Here is a 17,250-nt window from a genome sequence, read left to right as displayed (position 1 = left end):
GCGCATACTGACGAAGCCGATCCCGGCGAAACACGTGTCTAAACTGACACCCCAGCGACAGCAGCAGCGGCGTTACCTGCACGGAGACCGTCCACACTGCGATCCCCAACCAGCCGTACCTCAGACCTGCCCGGACTCCACGCTCTGACGCCCGGAGGCGTCCCAGGTACCAGTGTCCTCCATCTGCGTCTGGCAGAGGAGTGACACTTTCGTTTTTTCAAAGGAACTGCTACAATTAGATGTGTACACATAATAACTAGTGTCTAAATTGATATTATCAGCAAGTTCCTGCAGTGGCCAGCATCGGAGCTGAGCTACCTTGTGGGGCAGCAGAGTTGCTATATTTCACTGTGACTACTGGATAACCCTTGTCTGCTAATTACAATTGACCATCAGAAATAAGCAGGCAGGCTATGCCTGGTACTGAGGTATTTAACCCCGTGTTGGAACTGAGATACTTTGTGGGACAGCAGTGTTGTAATACCTAATTGTGGATACTGGATAACCCTATTCTGCTAAAAGGAATTGACCACCAGAATTAAGCAGGCAGGCCATACCTGGTACATAGGTATTTAACCCCTTGTTCACCAGAACTAGCAGCCATAATTAATCCTAAATATCATCTATATTAAATAGGCAACTTTGCCTCATTTATCACAAATTGCTAATACTTCCCCTTTCCCATCCTCCCTTCCCATCTTTCTTCTCCCCTCCCCCTCCCTCCTTATGTCTCTTTTCTCCCTCTGTAATGTCATTACTGCAGCAATTTTTGAAGAGATATATATTTAGCTGCAAATCCCTTGGTGGCCACACAAGTTGGGTATCCAGTCAGCTATCAATGCTCTAATCCGCGGTTAACCAGGCAATTCTTATTTTGGGAAAGGCAAAACCTCAGAAAATACCACCATACCTCACTGGAACTGCCCAAACACTTCCCGAACTTGGAAGCTAAGCAGTGACGGGCCAGAATAGTATTCTTGTGGGGGACCCCTGAAGAACATCTGGTGTGGTATCAGTCCAGAGGTATCCCTAAGATAATTGCATTGGATACGCCTACTGCATGAGCAATACAAGCTGTGAAAATACCAATACACTGTTGCTGGGGTAATCTATATCCCTACTGGTGATTCGAACCTGTAGGTGATTAAAACCATTCATTTTCGCCCATAATCACATTGTCCACATGTCAATGATGATAAGGACGTAGTGCGCTGAATGGAGAGTAAAGTGTGAAAAGTGGAAAGAGCCATCACACAACATTTGATATATTATATGTTGCATACTACTGGTACCCTTTTCCAACCCCTTTCACTCTCCTTTCCCTATCATTGTTACTAACAATATAAAAAATTTTTTTTGCAAAACCTTGAATAATTTTCAAAATCTTGGTTACTCTATATTAAAAGATCGAAATAAATGTTAAGTTTTAAATTAATTTCACATTTACAAATACAAGAGTGCGCCCACAAAGCTCTTTTTCTGTCTTATGTTTGCCCTCCCTTGAGCAGACAAAAACCCACACACGATCTTTATAAAGTGTCAGTTAGAAATAAGTGCACCATACTTTTCAAAGTCAGATGGGAAAACCGTTTTGGGTTTGTGGTGGTCTGGAACACAGTATTGCTGCAACATATTAGCAAACTAAAGGGCAGAGAAATGACACCTAAAAAAAAAAGAGCTAAACTTGAGGGTGATAAAGAGTGATAAACTCCCAGCCAGTTAGTCTCTAACATTCATGTTATAGGCAGTGTTTAAAAAAGGACAGTTATGAGCCATTTGGCTGTTCTTTTATCGCCCTTGTGTTTATTATTTTAAGGGTTAATATGCCAGCCCCGAAGAGGTCTGTTTACTAAGCCTTGTAGAGAGATAAAGTACCAGCCAATCTGCTTCTAAAGGTGCCCATACATGGTAAAATGGTACTGTGCGATGCACGCTCCCGCGGGCATTCCATCGCACAGCACATAAAGTCTCTGCAGCCCGTGATTTTTGAACTAGGTCCCGATCGCATTGTACGCAAATCGCACACAAATCACGTGTTCTAGTTCAAAACACACGGGAATATTGTATCATGTATGGGCACCTTAATAGCCAAGCTACAGGCCATGTTTGAAAAATGACAGTTATAGTACGAGCTGTTTTTTTTGTCCTTTTATCTCAATCAACTCTGTCTCTTCAAGACTTGGTAAATAGCCCAACAACCTGTTTCCATCAATTATTTGTTGGTTCTAATATCTGCTATACAGATAAAATGTGTTATACTGCATTGTGTGATCTAAGCCTATCTGCTATAATCCATTTCCAACAGCATTGAAGGCAGATTTCAGCAAAACACATCCGACTTTAAAACAAGACTGATTTGTTTTCTCAGAAACGGCCATGGATTGTCGAATTCACTGCCATTGCTCGACAATCCACGGAAGTTTTTGCTGTCACAACCACTTTTTGCCACTCGACAGGAGGAACATAAAATTTCGCCTGTTAGAGTTACATGCGAGTTGACCGAAAATGGCCCGGGATTCCCACTGTCGGAACATTCCTGCAGCCGAAATCCCACATTGAAGACCCTCCAGAGTCCTTTCCAGTTGCTATTTGATAATGCCATAGCCTATTTAATTGGTCACCTGTGTTTATCAGAAATACCTGACGCCTTCAATGATTATTTTCTACACTGAGGTGCAATACCATTTTGCCACTGTGTGAGACAAAGTTTAACCTGTACAGTATTGTAATTTTGATCATGTATGTGAGTGGTGCATATTGCAGCATTTGTTTTGATGTTACTTTCTACATAAAATATTGATTTTGCAAGTTTTATTTTTTGCACTAGAGCAAGAAGATGAAGAAGCCAGCACCGGGTCTCATTTGAAGCTCATTGTTGATGCCTTCATCCAGCAGTTGCCCAACTGTGTTAATCGTGATCTGATAGATAAGGTAGCTTTTTACACATTACTTATTTTTATATTTTCTTTATGAATGAATACCCTCCATTGTGTGTCTGTATTGTTTGCATACAAATACCTTTTTTTTTGCTCTTTTAATAATGGCAATATTTAAAAATCTTGGACGAAGGTGTGTAATTTCAGCAAACTACATATAAATTTGCGGTACTTATGTATTATCTGGGCTCCCATGTTAAATGCACCCCATTTTTTCATACCCCTACTATCCAATTACGCATGGAGTTGATTTTATATAGTGTGGCGAGCGCAGTGAGCCACCGTGCCCGAAGCGTGGCGAGCGGACACGGTCTCATAAGAAAACCGGGAGCCCAGATATTACATAAGTACCAAATTTGCAATAAACTGCAATTCTTATGATTTGGCAAATACAGTTGTATAAAAGTAAATGTGTGTTATTCCTTCTTCTTTGTCTGTGAGATCCAGGTTAACATTTTTAGAAGGAATATTTGAAAATGTTGTAACAAGTCAAATAATTGCATTCAATAATAACAAGATAATATATTGAGTGATATAAGGGTGTCTGATAAGATTTCTACAAAGTGGGTAAGCCAAAGGCTTCGAATCACGTGGGTAAGCCAAAGGCTTTGAATCAGAATTTAGAATTGAGGTAACCCATCTGATGTTTATCTTAAAAGCAAGCTTCAACCTGATAACCATATTTGGCAGCAGTCTCAAACCATTGTCTGCAGCAGCTTAAAGTAGGCTACGCACCTAAAAAATGGGTCTCACAGAGCTGTAACTAGGCATTCCTTTTACCGAGATGCATGATATAGATGTACACGCACTCATCCAAGCTATGGCTATTTGAACAATACACGATGAACAATTTAAAACCATCGGTAACTGTGTCGGATCGTTTCCAACATTGTTGCATGTGTATGCACATTAAGGAGGGTATTCAATCTGGGGTCACGCTCGACAGCCGTGTCCCTGTCCCGTTCTTGGTCAGCTCGACCGAGAATTTGCAGGCGGGATTCAATGTCCCGCCTGCAGCGGGAAGGGGGTGAGTGGCAGCTGAAAGCTCGTCACTTCCCGGCCATTCTCGGCAGAACGAGCCCGACAGCTTGTGAAGTCGGGCTCGTTCTGCCGAGCTCCCCTGTTCAATGCTGTCAGGGAAGACAGCATTGAATAGGGCCTGGCGGCCATCTATCCCATCGGGAGATGGTCGACTGTGATTGAATAGCCCCCTTAGTCTCTACAGTGTACCCATGGATAAACCTTGCATTATTTTAGGTGGTTGATTTTCTTGCATAAATTTGTACTTTTTATTATTGTTTTTTTTGCATTGTGATAGAGATTTGTAAACCTAAAGTTTGAAACACTTTATAAACACTACAGTGTGGGTTTAACGTTCTCTATAAAGCTGTGCCTCTAGAGCTATCAAAGTAATATATGCTGCAGTACTTCTTATGCTTAGATCAAAGTACCAATGTTCCGATATAATATTATGTGCTCCTGAGTGACATACTTTATGCATTATGTCGCCATGGGACACATTCTTCACAGTATCCTATATACTGGGCTCCACTTTCAATTTCAAAAGTTTGTTATTTAAATATTGTTCATATTTATAGCTTTATACTTTTCTAGATATTTTATAGTGTTTGTTGTGTTACACATTTCAGGCTGCAATGGATTTCTGTATGAATATGAACACCAAAGCAAACAGAAGGAAACTGGTCCGAGCACTTTTCATTGTTCCCAGACAAAGGTACAACAAAATGCATTATTAGTATTTAATATTTTCTTCAGTAGTCATGTGTTTGGAGATGACCAGGAGAGCGTCCAGGGTATATTATCCAATAATGCAAGTAGCACATAGCTAGCTCCAGAGGCCAATGAAGGACATCTGGATGAACCATAGCAGAAGTGAGGTAGTCAGAGATGGAAAAATAAGGAGCCATAGATTTGGACGAGGTGCAAGCATTGCAGAGGCATCAAGTCCCCTCAATCCTCTGGACACTCTGCTCAGATATAAAGGAAAAAATATTCCACTGGGGGTCACAGTAGTAGTAGATAGCCCATTTGGAGAGGCACCAGCCAAGTGATCATTGTAATGCACAGCATCCACTGGCATAGTAACAATTATAGAAGCCTCTGCGTTGAAGCATATATAGCCTGAGCAACTTAGTGACATCCATAGTTCCAAGAAAATGTGCAGGGTAGTATAAAGAGCAAGCCAGTCGCTGTAGGGAGGCACAGAGGAAAATGGTGTTTTCTAGCACACCACCAAAAAGCTGAAGGGATACCAGTACAGAATATATGCCCAGCCAAAGTCAGTGGAGCCAGGAGTCATCTACAGTTAGGCAGGGCCAGGGTGTATTGCAGGGGCAGAAGTAGAATGGCAGGGAAGCCAGGAGAGATGCTCCCATTCAGGCCACCTCACCCAAAATGGCGACATTCACTTGGCAGCAGGATCGAACCGTTCAGAGGGCAGCAGAGACAGCCAAGGTGCCCGCCTCATCACCCGCTGACTCTCCCCAGGCTCACGGCGGTGCCCCTGTGTCCAGCCCAGAACAGGATAGAAGCTGCGGTTGAGTATTGGCGGCACAACGTAACACTTATGATGGCACCTGCGGGTCAGCAGAAAGGCAGGATCAGGCCCCCGAGATGCAGCTTCGGATACAGAGGGTGCCAGAAGGCATGGACTACCCCTGAAGTAGTTTAGACCGTTCCTGTAGGGCTGAAACAAGGATATATTATCAGGATAGGAGTGGGAGAGCTGGCGTACACATCCTACACCAGTGATGGCTAACCTTGACACTCCAGCTGTTGGTGAACTACACATCCCAGCATGCCCTTCTACAGTTTTGCTATTTGGCCATGCCAAAACTGATGCAGGGCATGCTGGGATGTGTAGTACACCAACAGCTGGAGTGTCAATGTTAGCCATCACTGTCCTACACCAAGCTAGTCCAGGTATACGCCCCCTCAGTCATATGTTATTATTAAATACAGAATATAGGCATGTTGCATATCATTATATGACTGAATCTGCATACCAAAATGTGATGGTGTTTGGCTGGAAAACATTGTAGCATAACAATTTTTTATTTATTCAGATACACACACACTTATATACAGTATATAGGCATGGTGCATATTATTTTATCAGCAAAAGCTGCTTCTGCAAAGTATATTTTGCATTTTTAAGGTTACAAATAATATAAAAAAAATATTTATTTGACGTAAATGTGGTGTAATTATGTACTTGTACTTTGAACAATGCCAAATACAACCAAAAACCTCAAACAAACAGCTCTACTGAATTTCAGTAATTTATACTATCTAAAATTTGGGCTAGGCTTTGTACTTAATTTTAAAAGTACACATACAAAAGATAAACACTGTTACACAACGATGATGATGTAGTATGGTCTATCTCAGATTGTGGGTAGAATATCAGATTTGCTGTAAATTGGCTTGGCATTCAAGTGCACAAAGTTGGTCTAAGGGTGATATTCAATGTAATGTTGGCAGATATTTTGCACAGGCGGAAATATCGGCCATCACGGATAAATGGCCCTGACCATTGAACAGGTCAAAATGGCAATAATCGACCTAATCTTGTGGTAAACAGACAATATTTCCTCCTGGCGATAGTAGTGGCTGGGATTGAATACCTCTTTAAAAAGGTAGTCCTGTGAAAAATTAGTTTTTGTTTACAGACACCTCTCTTTCTCTGGTAGTGGTGTGGTAAGACTGCTTCTCCCATCTTTTATGGTTTCTGCAGGAGAAGGGAGATATTGGATGGGTAACCTTTAAATAGTTATCAAAAGTATCCTGAATGTTGCATCTAAACGTATCACATCAAGTGCCACATGTAGTGCAAACTTTGTTTTGCTAATTGTTTACATTGTGGCTCCATATAAAGAAATTAGCGGGGCAAGCATCTGTTACAATAATATAATCGAAATTCTTTTTTTAGCTTCCTGTATTAAATTAAGTAGAGCAACCTATAAACTGACCAGTTAAATTTTTTTTATTTTTTTTCTTGTTCTCAGGTTGGATCTATTGCCATTTTATGCGCGGTTGGTTGCCACCCTGCACCCATGCATGTCTGATGTTGCAGAAGACCTCTGTTCCATGTTGAAAGGGGATTTCAAATTTCATGTAAGTTGGCATCTGCTGCAATTTATGGACCAAAGTATAGTATATATTGCAATTTCACGCAAGTCTCACATTGTCACCATACACTTAATTGTATCAGAATATTTAGTTGCTAGTATCCCATATTTGTTCCTGTAAAGCAGAACGTTTCTTTAATGCTTTTAAGAGAGACTGCTACTGCAATATTTTTTGTCTCTGAGGTCCATTTTGGGAAAAAATAAATTACAATTCAGGTGACCTATAGTAAATGATTAATCCTTTTATTTGTATAATTTTATTCCTATTACATTGTTCTGGTATGCTGTATGGAGATTTTAGAAAACAATTATAAAAAAAAAATATATTAATGATTTATAGGTTACTGAATAACTCCATAAAAAAGGTAATAAAGCAAATTACTATACATATAAACCTTTTCTTACTTTTCAGTCAGGAATGTAGGGGCCTCCAGTTGATAGACATTAGCTAGCATATAGGGCACTCTTTCCGCAATGTGATTTTTAAGACCTAGGAAAACATTTATTGAAATTGAGTCTTCATTTTATAATCTAAACATCTGACCTTTTTTAAAAAAAAATATCAAGCACGTAACATACAGATGTGCATACATATAGCCTTCTTGCGTAAAAAATCAGCCTATCGATTCACGCCATAGTAGCACCAAGTGTCTTTGCATACCACAGGGCATTGTGTGTGGGGTTGATAGCTTGTGCATAAAGTAATATTGTCCTTTACAGTGGGACTACAGTGTGAGAACCACAAATACCAGTATGTGGGCCATTAACGGCCTGCTGGTACTTATAGTCCTCCTGCAAAGGCAATACAGGTTGACTATCCGTATCCAAATTATTCCGAAAACCATAGTCGCCAAAATGTACTTGTATTTTTTGCTAAAAACATCTGGCTACATCTGTAACTGGCACTACTGAGGAAGTAACATGTAACTGGTACTACTGGGGAAGTAACATGTAACTGGCACTAAATATGTGCAAGAACATTATTGCTTGGCATTCAAATTCAGTATTTGAGATTGTACACAAACTTTTGTTTCATGCTTTAAAACCTTGTTTCATGCACAAATAAAATATATTTGTGTGTTTTTCATGTATGTGATGTGTTTGTGCAACATACATTCAAGATACCTCATTCAAATATAAAAATATTCCAAAATACGGAATAATCCGTTATCCACAATTCTTCTAGTTCCGAGCATTTTGGATAAGGGATACTCAACCTGTATTAAAATGACCACGCACATCCTTTTTAGTTTTAATATTTTATTTATCTGCACCTTCACCTGGGGCCAGCGGCCTTTAAGCTCTTTTGCATGGCTGCCGTCTCTCCAGGGCTTTGCCTCTTCAGGAGCTCTTCTCCACCACTGTTAGACTGCCTTCCCCCTGTCTTACGCTGGCTAATATAGGAGGGTGATGAGTTGGCGAGCTGTGATTGGCTGGCCATGGCCATTTTAAAATACAAAAAAAGTTGCAGCTGTCACTATGCCGCAAGGGGACCCCTGACTACAACTGTGGCAGATCTGGATCGCTGCTCCGCCACTGGGACCCCGGACCACCGCCGTAAGTTCCACCGTCGATCGGATTTAAATCGAGACAAAGTGCTGCCAGGGGTGCAGACAGCTTGCCCAGGCCCCGGGCACCTGTGAGGGTGTGATCGCACGCCACAGCCGGATAGTGGGGGAGAGAGAGGACAGGCTGCCACTTGTTGCAATGGCTGCTGGTGACTGGCTGAACAATTGGGCAGGCACGTGTAAATGCCACCCAGTTGTGATATCAGGCAAAACACATTGGCCCAATGATCGGTAAGTGTTTATGCGACATCCCATATTTTTAGCCTAGTGTGTACTTAGCTTAGGAATCATAGAATTTTGCCTGCAGATAAGAATCACTTGGCCTATCTTGTCTTCCATAAACATGTGTAATACTGCACTGTACAATGTATTACGTATATCAATGTGCCATACATTATAGTGTATGTGATTACACAGGGGAAACAATCCCAGCTGTCCCGGCAGTTGCACAGGCAATAAGGAACAGGTCACATGACCAGTGACAGTTAAAAATAGGCGTCAGTAGGGACAGTGATGCACAAACCCAGGAGGATATAGGAGAGCAGCGCTGAGGTGACTTCTGAGGGAGCAGGAGGAGAGGTGCTAAATATTCAAAACATAAGGAGCGCGGTTTGAACTGAATGAAAGGGGTTATTTATAACAATCTTACAAAATAAAATAAATTGTTACCTATCAAAGGCAACAATATATCCCCATTTACCAATATTAAACACATTCAACACTTTTAATTGAAGTGTTTTAATTGAAGATTATTTTAATGTGTTTAATATTGGTAACTTGATGTAGTGTTGCCTTTTTAATAGGTAACAATTATTTTATTTGCAAGACTGTTATACATTTTTATTCAGTTCAAGCAGCACTCCCTCCTTGTGTTTTGTATATTTCTCTAATTGATAACTAGAACAGCACCCCAGTGCTAATTGGATGTTCTGACTAGCGCATCGAATACCCATTTGGTTTGAGGTGATAGGTTACACATTGGTTGTTCTCCTGGTGCCCACAAGTGGAGGACCTGCCTTGGTATCACAGCAGTGTCCTGTGTGTATCTTCCTAGCTTTGGGTAGCTTTGCTGACAGCTGTGATTTGAGGCGGGGCTTATCACCTGGACACCAGGGAGTCTGACATTCATCTTAACGGTGGCCACTGGCTAGTTCAGGAATTAGATTTTATTGTTGTAAACTTTATTTTTTTGTAAGATGTATGTTAAAAGCAATAGTGAATCCTTTTTGTTGTGAGTTAAGCTTTATGCTTTCATACTTAGAGGTCAAGTAGATTAGCAAAGAGGGGGTGAATTACCATTGCAACAGTGTGTGTAAATACAGCCAACTGCACTACCCCTCACTTATCTTTTTACCTAATCTCACACCGGACTCTGATTTTCATGCTCAGCCCACAAAATCCGTGAGCCCAGAGCTATCATAAGTGCGGGATATTGCCACATGGATTTGTGGGGGCAAGTTTATTGAATCAACAACTTGGTGCTCTTGCATTTTATACTGTATATGTGAAAATATTTCTCTACAGGTGGACCTAGGGTTTAATTTAACTAAAATTCCTCTGAACCAACAACATACAGTACTGTATCTTGTTTTTAAAATGTAGCCTGTACCAATCCGAGATTCTTAGAGAAAAGCAGGCATAGTTGTTTAACAAAAAAGTGATAGGAATTGCTTATAAGATTGTAATTTCTCAAAAAATATAGTAATAATCCTACAAAACCTATTGCACATATTTAGGTGAGAAAGAAGGATCAGATCAACATTGAAACCAAGAACAAGACGGTGAGATTCATTGGAGAACTTGCCAAGTTTAAAATGTTCAGCCGAACAGACACTCTGCATTGTTTAAAGGTTTGTATTATAGTATATTTACTTTTATTTATGTGTACGGGGGTATGTACAGATTTGTATATATATCTAAGTTAAGATATGAAATGCACGCTGGGAGCGTTGTTTCACCTCCCTTCCAACAGCTTCAAATGCAGCTAGAAACGGGACAGAGACCTCAGTTTGAGCAGGTAGATGACCAGTTAAAAACAGATTAAGTATACAGTCATGGGGTGGTGAAGGTTGGGGGTATCACTGGGTGTGATATACAATGTCTTGATAGACTGTCATGAGGAAAAAGATAATTTGTGTAAAATCAACATTCAAGGCCCGCTGTATTTTCATTTATCCATATTTGTTGGTGCCTCTTGGGCATTTTGTCTGCACTTCTGTGGAACAGCTGTGTAGGGCAGCTTGCTGGTCATCTGTGCATTCTGTGGGCTCCATAGGTTCACAGTAGAGGATGTCCATGTGGGGCACAGATTTTTGTATGCGGCCTTGCTGGATATGACCCACCCTTTCTTAGCTTGCTTTGGGAGGTCCCCAGAGTAATAGCACACTTCCTAACACCCCAGAGTAATGGCACAGCTTATCCCAGATGGACTCCAAGAGAGTAAAAAAAAAATCAAATTTTTCTCCCACATAAATCGGAGTTCTATATCTTATAGCTAGAAATGCCTCTTTATGCTGGGGTGGTAAATACGCACTTTGTGGTCATATATGAGAGAAATGAATGTAGTTGCAGGTTAAAGATAGGGGTAAATTCAACTGGATATGGGAAGGGGGGGGGGGGGGGGAGTTGCCAGTGAAATGGTGCTAGCGGCAACAAAACTGTCCTCCCTCGTGGCTCCAAACAAAAACTCCTACATCCAGAGGTACTGTAAGTGCGTCATATAGCTGCTCTTGCATCAATAAGGGACTCTGTATTTGAAGTGATCCTAAATGCTTTGTTTAAAACTGTTACATAAAAATAACCATTGACTAGTTTTCACATGTCTACGTTTTATCCACACAGATGCTGCTGTCAGACTTTTCACATCACCACATTGAAATGGCTTGTACTCTACTAGAAACTTGTGGTAGATTTCTTTTCCGATCTCCAGACTCCCACTTGCGAACTAGTGTACTTTTGGTAAGCATGCTCTTCCTACAGTATGTATCATGCATTTATCTAGAGCATGTAGCTATTTGGTATTTTCATATATAACCTGTGAAACAGAAAATGCTTATTATACCGGTAACATTATAACAATCATTGGGGTTTATTTACTAAGATGGGAGTTCTATTTAGACTGTAAGCTCTCACAAGCCCTCTCTCTTCATGTGCTTTTCTAAGATTAGATCTGTTACTTTTATACTTGTATCAGTGTCCACAACACCAAAAAAAGAAGAGATTTGTAACTGGCGCTATAGGGAAAAGCAGCTAGGTTTTTTTCCTCAGGAGGCCATCAATCCTCCAAACCAGGCAATTCGACAAAGAAGATATGTATGGGATAAAACCAGCGCAGAAATTCAAACGAAACTTGCTTGTAAATCGGGACACGGATACTGTGCTTAAGCGGGCTTAAGTAACCACACTTACATTATATTCCCAACTCGTGTTCACATAGCAGTTTCTTTAAGTTTATCCACATCACAACAAATCAGCATCACAGGTTTCTTGTGTACCAAAACAGGTGAACCAAACTTACATTGAATTTCTGTCACGCAAGCACGTAACAGTTTCTTTAAACTCCACTCCAAGATCACAGTAAACGAATTTATTCAGAACAAGGATCCACAGGTGGCTATCCACAAGACATTAAAAACAGCAAACAGGACAAGTGTCACCGCAAATCTCTGAGTCAGCTGATGTTCCGTCTCCCCAGCGCTGCAGACACTGGAGGGAGAGCTCATTCACAGGACACGGTCCGGCACTTGCACATAGACTTCTGACGGCAGGTGACGTCAGGATAGTCACGTCAACGCGTTTCGGAGTACCTCCTTTCTCTAGACGTCTTGAGAAAGGAGGTACTCCGAAACGCGTTGACGTGACTATCCTGACGTCACCTGCCGTCAGAAGTCTATGTGCAAGTGCCGGACCGTGTCCTGTGAGTGAGCTCTCCCTCCAGTGTCTGCAGCGCCAGGGAGACGGAACATCAGCTGACTCAGAAAATCGCGGTGACACTTGTCTTGTTTGCTGTTTTTAATGTCTTGTGGATATCCACCTGTGGATCCTTGTTCTGAATAAATTAATTTACTGTGATCTTGGAGTGGAGTTTAAAGAAACTGTTACGTGCATGTGTGACAGAAATTCAATGTAAGTTTGGTTCACCTGTTTTGGTACACAAGAAACCTGTGATGCTGATCGGTTGTGATGTGGATATACTCAAAGAAACTGCTATGTGAACGCGAGTTGGGAATATAATGTAAGTGTGGTTACTTAAGCCCGCTTAAGCACAGTATCCGTGTCCCGATTCACAAGCAAGTTTCGTTTGAATTTCTGCGCTTTTTTTTCCCATACATATCTTCTTTGTATCAGTGTCCGTTGCTGCAGCTGTCTTCTATTTACCATGTGCTTGTCCTAATTTGCATTTGTACTGTAAATCACTATTTTCTTGTTCTTTTGCTCATCTATGTATTGTCAGGCACTGCAGAACCCTTGTGGTGCCATATAAATAAATGATGATGATAATAAATTAACCCATAGTAACCAATTTAAAAGCTCCTTATTTATTTATTTAGCACCTTCTGGAAGATAATGGATAGAATCTGGTTGGCCATAGCAACACCCCATCTTTAATAGAACTCAGTAAATAAACCCCATTGATTCTGTTTGGTCCATTCATCTCCGGTGTGAACAAACCATTATGGTACACAGCAATTTAGTTTTATGCAAATCCTAGAAATGACGAGCTGCTGTTAAAGGCAGAAATATGCTTAACCAGACATCACTGATGTTATAGGATATATTGCCTGGTGTTGAATTGCCGCTCTAAGAATAAATGTACATGACTTGTACATGATCATTACTTTTTGTTTAAGTAAGGTTTTACAATGTGGGAACCCTTTTAAATGTGTGTTATTTTTTTTTTAACAAAAAGGGTACTCTTTACCTAGAACGGCGACCATCGCGACCATCGAATGCACTAAAAAACGGGTGCGATGCGATGCCCGCGATGCCCGCGATTTCCCATAGGGACCAATGTTAAAAATCAGATTGGACGCGATTTTAGTGTTCAATGCCTCAATGCCCGCGATTTTTCCATAGGAAACAATGTTAAATGGGCCACAGAGCCCTAATAGTCCCCCTGAAGTGTGAAATGGCCCCCACAATTTTTAACGGCACCCCACGATAAACGTCAACCCGAAGGGTGGCGAGCGCAGCGAGCCCGCGAGGGGCGGCGGTACGCGTCCTCCGACCTTTTCATACCCCCACTATCCACGTCGGCGTGGAGTTGAGAATAGAATAGTGTGGCGAGCCCGAAGCGTGGCGAGGGGACGCGGATACCTTCACAGGTAAACGCGTCCCCTCGCGGGCTTCACAGGTGTCCGCGTCGCCACGGACACCTGTGAAGCCCGCGAGGGGACGCGTATAACTGTGAAGGTATCCGCGTCCCCTCGCGGGGCTCGCCACGCTTCGGGCTCGGTGGCTCGCTGCGCTCGCCACACTATTCTATTCTCAACTCCACGCCGACGTGGATAGTGGGGGTATGAAAAGGTCGGAGGACGCGTACCGCCGCCCCTCGCGGGCTCGCTGCGCTCGCCACGCTTCGGGTTGACGTTGATCGTGGGGTGGCGTTAAAAATTGTGGGGGCCATTTAAGACTTCAGGGGGACTATTAGGGCTCTGTGGCCCATTTAACATTGTTTCCTATGTAAAAATCGCGGGCATTGAGGCATTTAACGCTAAAATCGCGTCCAATCTGACTTTTAACATTGATCCCTATGGGAAAATCGCGGGCATCGCGTCGCACCCGTTTTTTATGTGCCCGCGATGCCCGCGATTTTTTACCCCCGACGCCCGCGATTGTAATCGCGGGCGCCGTTCTAGGTAAAGAGTACCACAAAAAGTACCTAGGCATCTGCAAAAGGGGCGTGGCTTTGAGCGAAAGCTGCAACGTGAGCCACTGTGTCAATGTCGGGGTTATGTCCAAGCACTGGGGACATCCAGCATTTCCTGGGCGTACTCACGAAAGCGCTGGGTGCAACCAGAAAAGTTCTGAGCATCCCCCTGCGAACGCACGCGGGTGACCGACATCACAGGACTTCAGCCGACTGCTAGGGTTACTACCTCATCCCTTTAATTCTGGACACATATTCATTACACAGGTTACAAGGGCTGAAGTGGTAACCCTACAGACTGCCCTGTTCTTAGACCGGATAGCGCAAATATAGGTTATTCAAGACTTGCATATACAGGGGAAAAATCATTTCATGGTCGGTGACTTTCAAAGGATTTTGCCCCGTACGCACCACTGCAAATGGATGTTTAGGCTAAACATCCATTCATAATGCGCCGAGAATGCACACTCAGCAGTGGGGGGGGGGGGGAATTCGCCCGGCCAGAGGCATTAGTCGGCTTGCTAAGCAGTGAATTTACACTGCTTAGCGAGTCAACCAGAATCACGCCCCTTGTACCAGCAACTTTTTTATTTTATTTTTTTGCTACTAGGTAGAACATAAATTGTATGTTATTTGAAGCCTAGTAGTCTCTAAATTGCCTGTAACCTACTTTCCCTGGCAAAACTGATACAAAAGAAAAATTAATTAGCATTTATGTATTGAAGTCTGTACATGGCAGAGGCCGGACGCTGATAATGACAAATTGGAAGTAATAAACCTAGTATCAATGGAGTATCCTGGTGTCCCAGCATCACAAAATATCCTGTCAAGCTCTTTATGGAGTTTATACTTGTGTTTTTGTTTTCTTTGTTTAGAGAAAAAAAAGGGTACTTGTTTCCTAGCACGGCGCCCACGATTTTCATCTTATGCCATCGTTTTTATCGCATCGCATGCGATCGATGTGATCAAAACAATTTTTTAATTGTACAGGCACCCTGATGGGTGATTACTATGTTATATGCACCCCCATTGTTAACGCCACCCCCACTATGAATGCCAACCCGAAGCGTGGAGAGCGGCGGCCTTGCGCGTCCTCCGACCTTTTCATACCCCCACTACCCACGTCGGCGTGGAGTTGATTATATATAGTGTGGAGAGCCACCGAGCCCGAAGCGTGGCAAGCGGACGTGGATTACTTCACATGTATTCCGCATCCCCTTGTGGGGTTCGCTGCACTTGCCACGCTTCGGGCTATATAAAATTAACTCCACGCCGACGTGGATAGTGGGGGTATAAAAAAGTTCAGAGGACGTGTACCGCCGCCCCTCGCCTGGCTTGCCGCGCTTCTGGTTGGCGTTGATAGTGGGGGTGGCGTGAGAGTGCATTTAACATAGTAATCACTAGAGACAGGATTATATGCAACATAAAAAGCTTGAAATATGCATGCAAATATGCATGAAAAATACTTAAAATATGCATGAAAAGTGTTAAAATATGCTACATTAAACAATAAAAAAAGTAATTTTTGACTTATTTATTTAAAAATCAGCATAAAATTAATTGCAAATAAACCTCAAAAATAGGCCCACAGCATCTGCAAATGTCTAGCGCTATACACAGGATTGTTTTTCTTAATGGCTGCTACAGCAGATTGCAGCGTCCAAAGCTCTTCTTGCATCAACTACATGGACCCTCATCTCCAGCGCTGATGGATCAAATGTCAGCATAGCGTGTGAGGGCGGCGCAGTGGAAGGCTTCCTCCCTGCGCCGCATACTCACTGTGACATGGCATTTGCTCCGCAACGCTTGATGTCACAACCCTTCCGTCCGCCTCCTCTGCTGCAGAAGTCTGTCTCTTGGTGTAAAGTCCCAGGCCAGGAGCAGGCATAGGTTCAGGAGCTTCGTAATGGCATCTGCCCTGACTGACTTTTAGCAACATGGATTGGCAGCCTAAAGCAGTGTCAGACACAGCATACATCCAAGGTTCCCCACACTGCGTACATATTGCCCCAGCCTGCACACTCTACCACTACCTGGCCAGCAGCAGCAGGGCAAAGCAGTGCTGTGACTCGCGGGTGGAAAGGTGGCAGGGCCTAAAATATGCACCATCACTAGATTTTAGGTAAAATATGCAATAACCAGTGAGAATGGGCAAAATATGCAAATGCATATGCAAATATGCAAATGCATATAATCCTGTCTCTAGTAATCACCCATCAGGGTGCCTGTACAATTACAAATTGCATTGCATGCCATTGTAATGGCATGCGATGCGACATTAAAATTGTACAGTGCGGCTCTTAGGACCCGAAAATCGGGTCCCATCGCATACCTTAATTAGTGGTATGCGATGGCATAAGATGGGCGCCGTGCTGCTAGGAAACAAGTACCAAAAACAGACATTACTGCAAGGTAACGCATGCCTCCCTCTCATGCAATACACCACCAACTAGCTGCTGGGCTCCCAGGTGGCGGGATCGCATGCATTTTATCATATGCAGCACTTTTGCATTCTATATATTGTATGCGATCCCCACAAGTGCTGTGGGATCCATCAAATCCTACGTGCAGCCTTTGCAATCTCCGGCTCTGATCCGATACTCACTTTGTTATTATGCACAAGAGCAGCTAATTTTATATTTTTCTAATTTATTTATTCTGTTTCACACAATTCTATGTCAACATGTCCGTAATGTGCATAGTTTACTTTTACCCTCCTACCCATT

General features: G+C 42.5%; 1 protein-coding gene and 1 pseudogene across 6 annotated transcripts in view; both read left to right on the top strand.

The window, feature by feature from the left end:
- The window catches only part of UPF2 (UPF2 regulator of nonsense mediated mRNA decay), a 90,614-nt gene that overhangs the window by 21,587 nt on the left and 51,777 nt on the right, over window positions 1-17,250 (top strand). For all 6 annotated transcript variants that reach the window (XM_083183463.1, XM_083183465.1, XM_083183462.1 and 3 more), the window contains exons 8-12: window positions 2,828-2,931; window positions 4,586-4,671; window positions 6,965-7,073; window positions 10,392-10,505; window positions 11,497-11,613. In XM_083183463.1, coding sequence (XP_083039589.1) covers window positions 2,828-2,931; window positions 4,586-4,671; window positions 6,965-7,073; window positions 10,392-10,505; window positions 11,497-11,613 — 530 coding nt within the window. The remainder of the gene's footprint in view (window positions 1-2,827; window positions 2,932-4,585; window positions 4,672-6,964; window positions 7,074-10,391; window positions 10,506-11,496; window positions 11,614-17,250) is intronic.
- Window positions 897-1,016, top strand: LOC146076185 (5S ribosomal RNA; annotated as a pseudogene).

This window comes from Crinia signifera, chromosome 4 (genome assembly GCF_055691185.1).
Source record: "Crinia signifera chromosome 4, ASM5569118v1, whole genome shotgun sequence".
In the NCBI taxonomy this organism is placed as follows: domain Eukaryota; kingdom Metazoa; phylum Chordata; class Amphibia; order Anura; family Myobatrachidae; genus Crinia; species Crinia signifera.
This window is presented reverse-complemented; position numbering and strand designations above follow the sequence as displayed.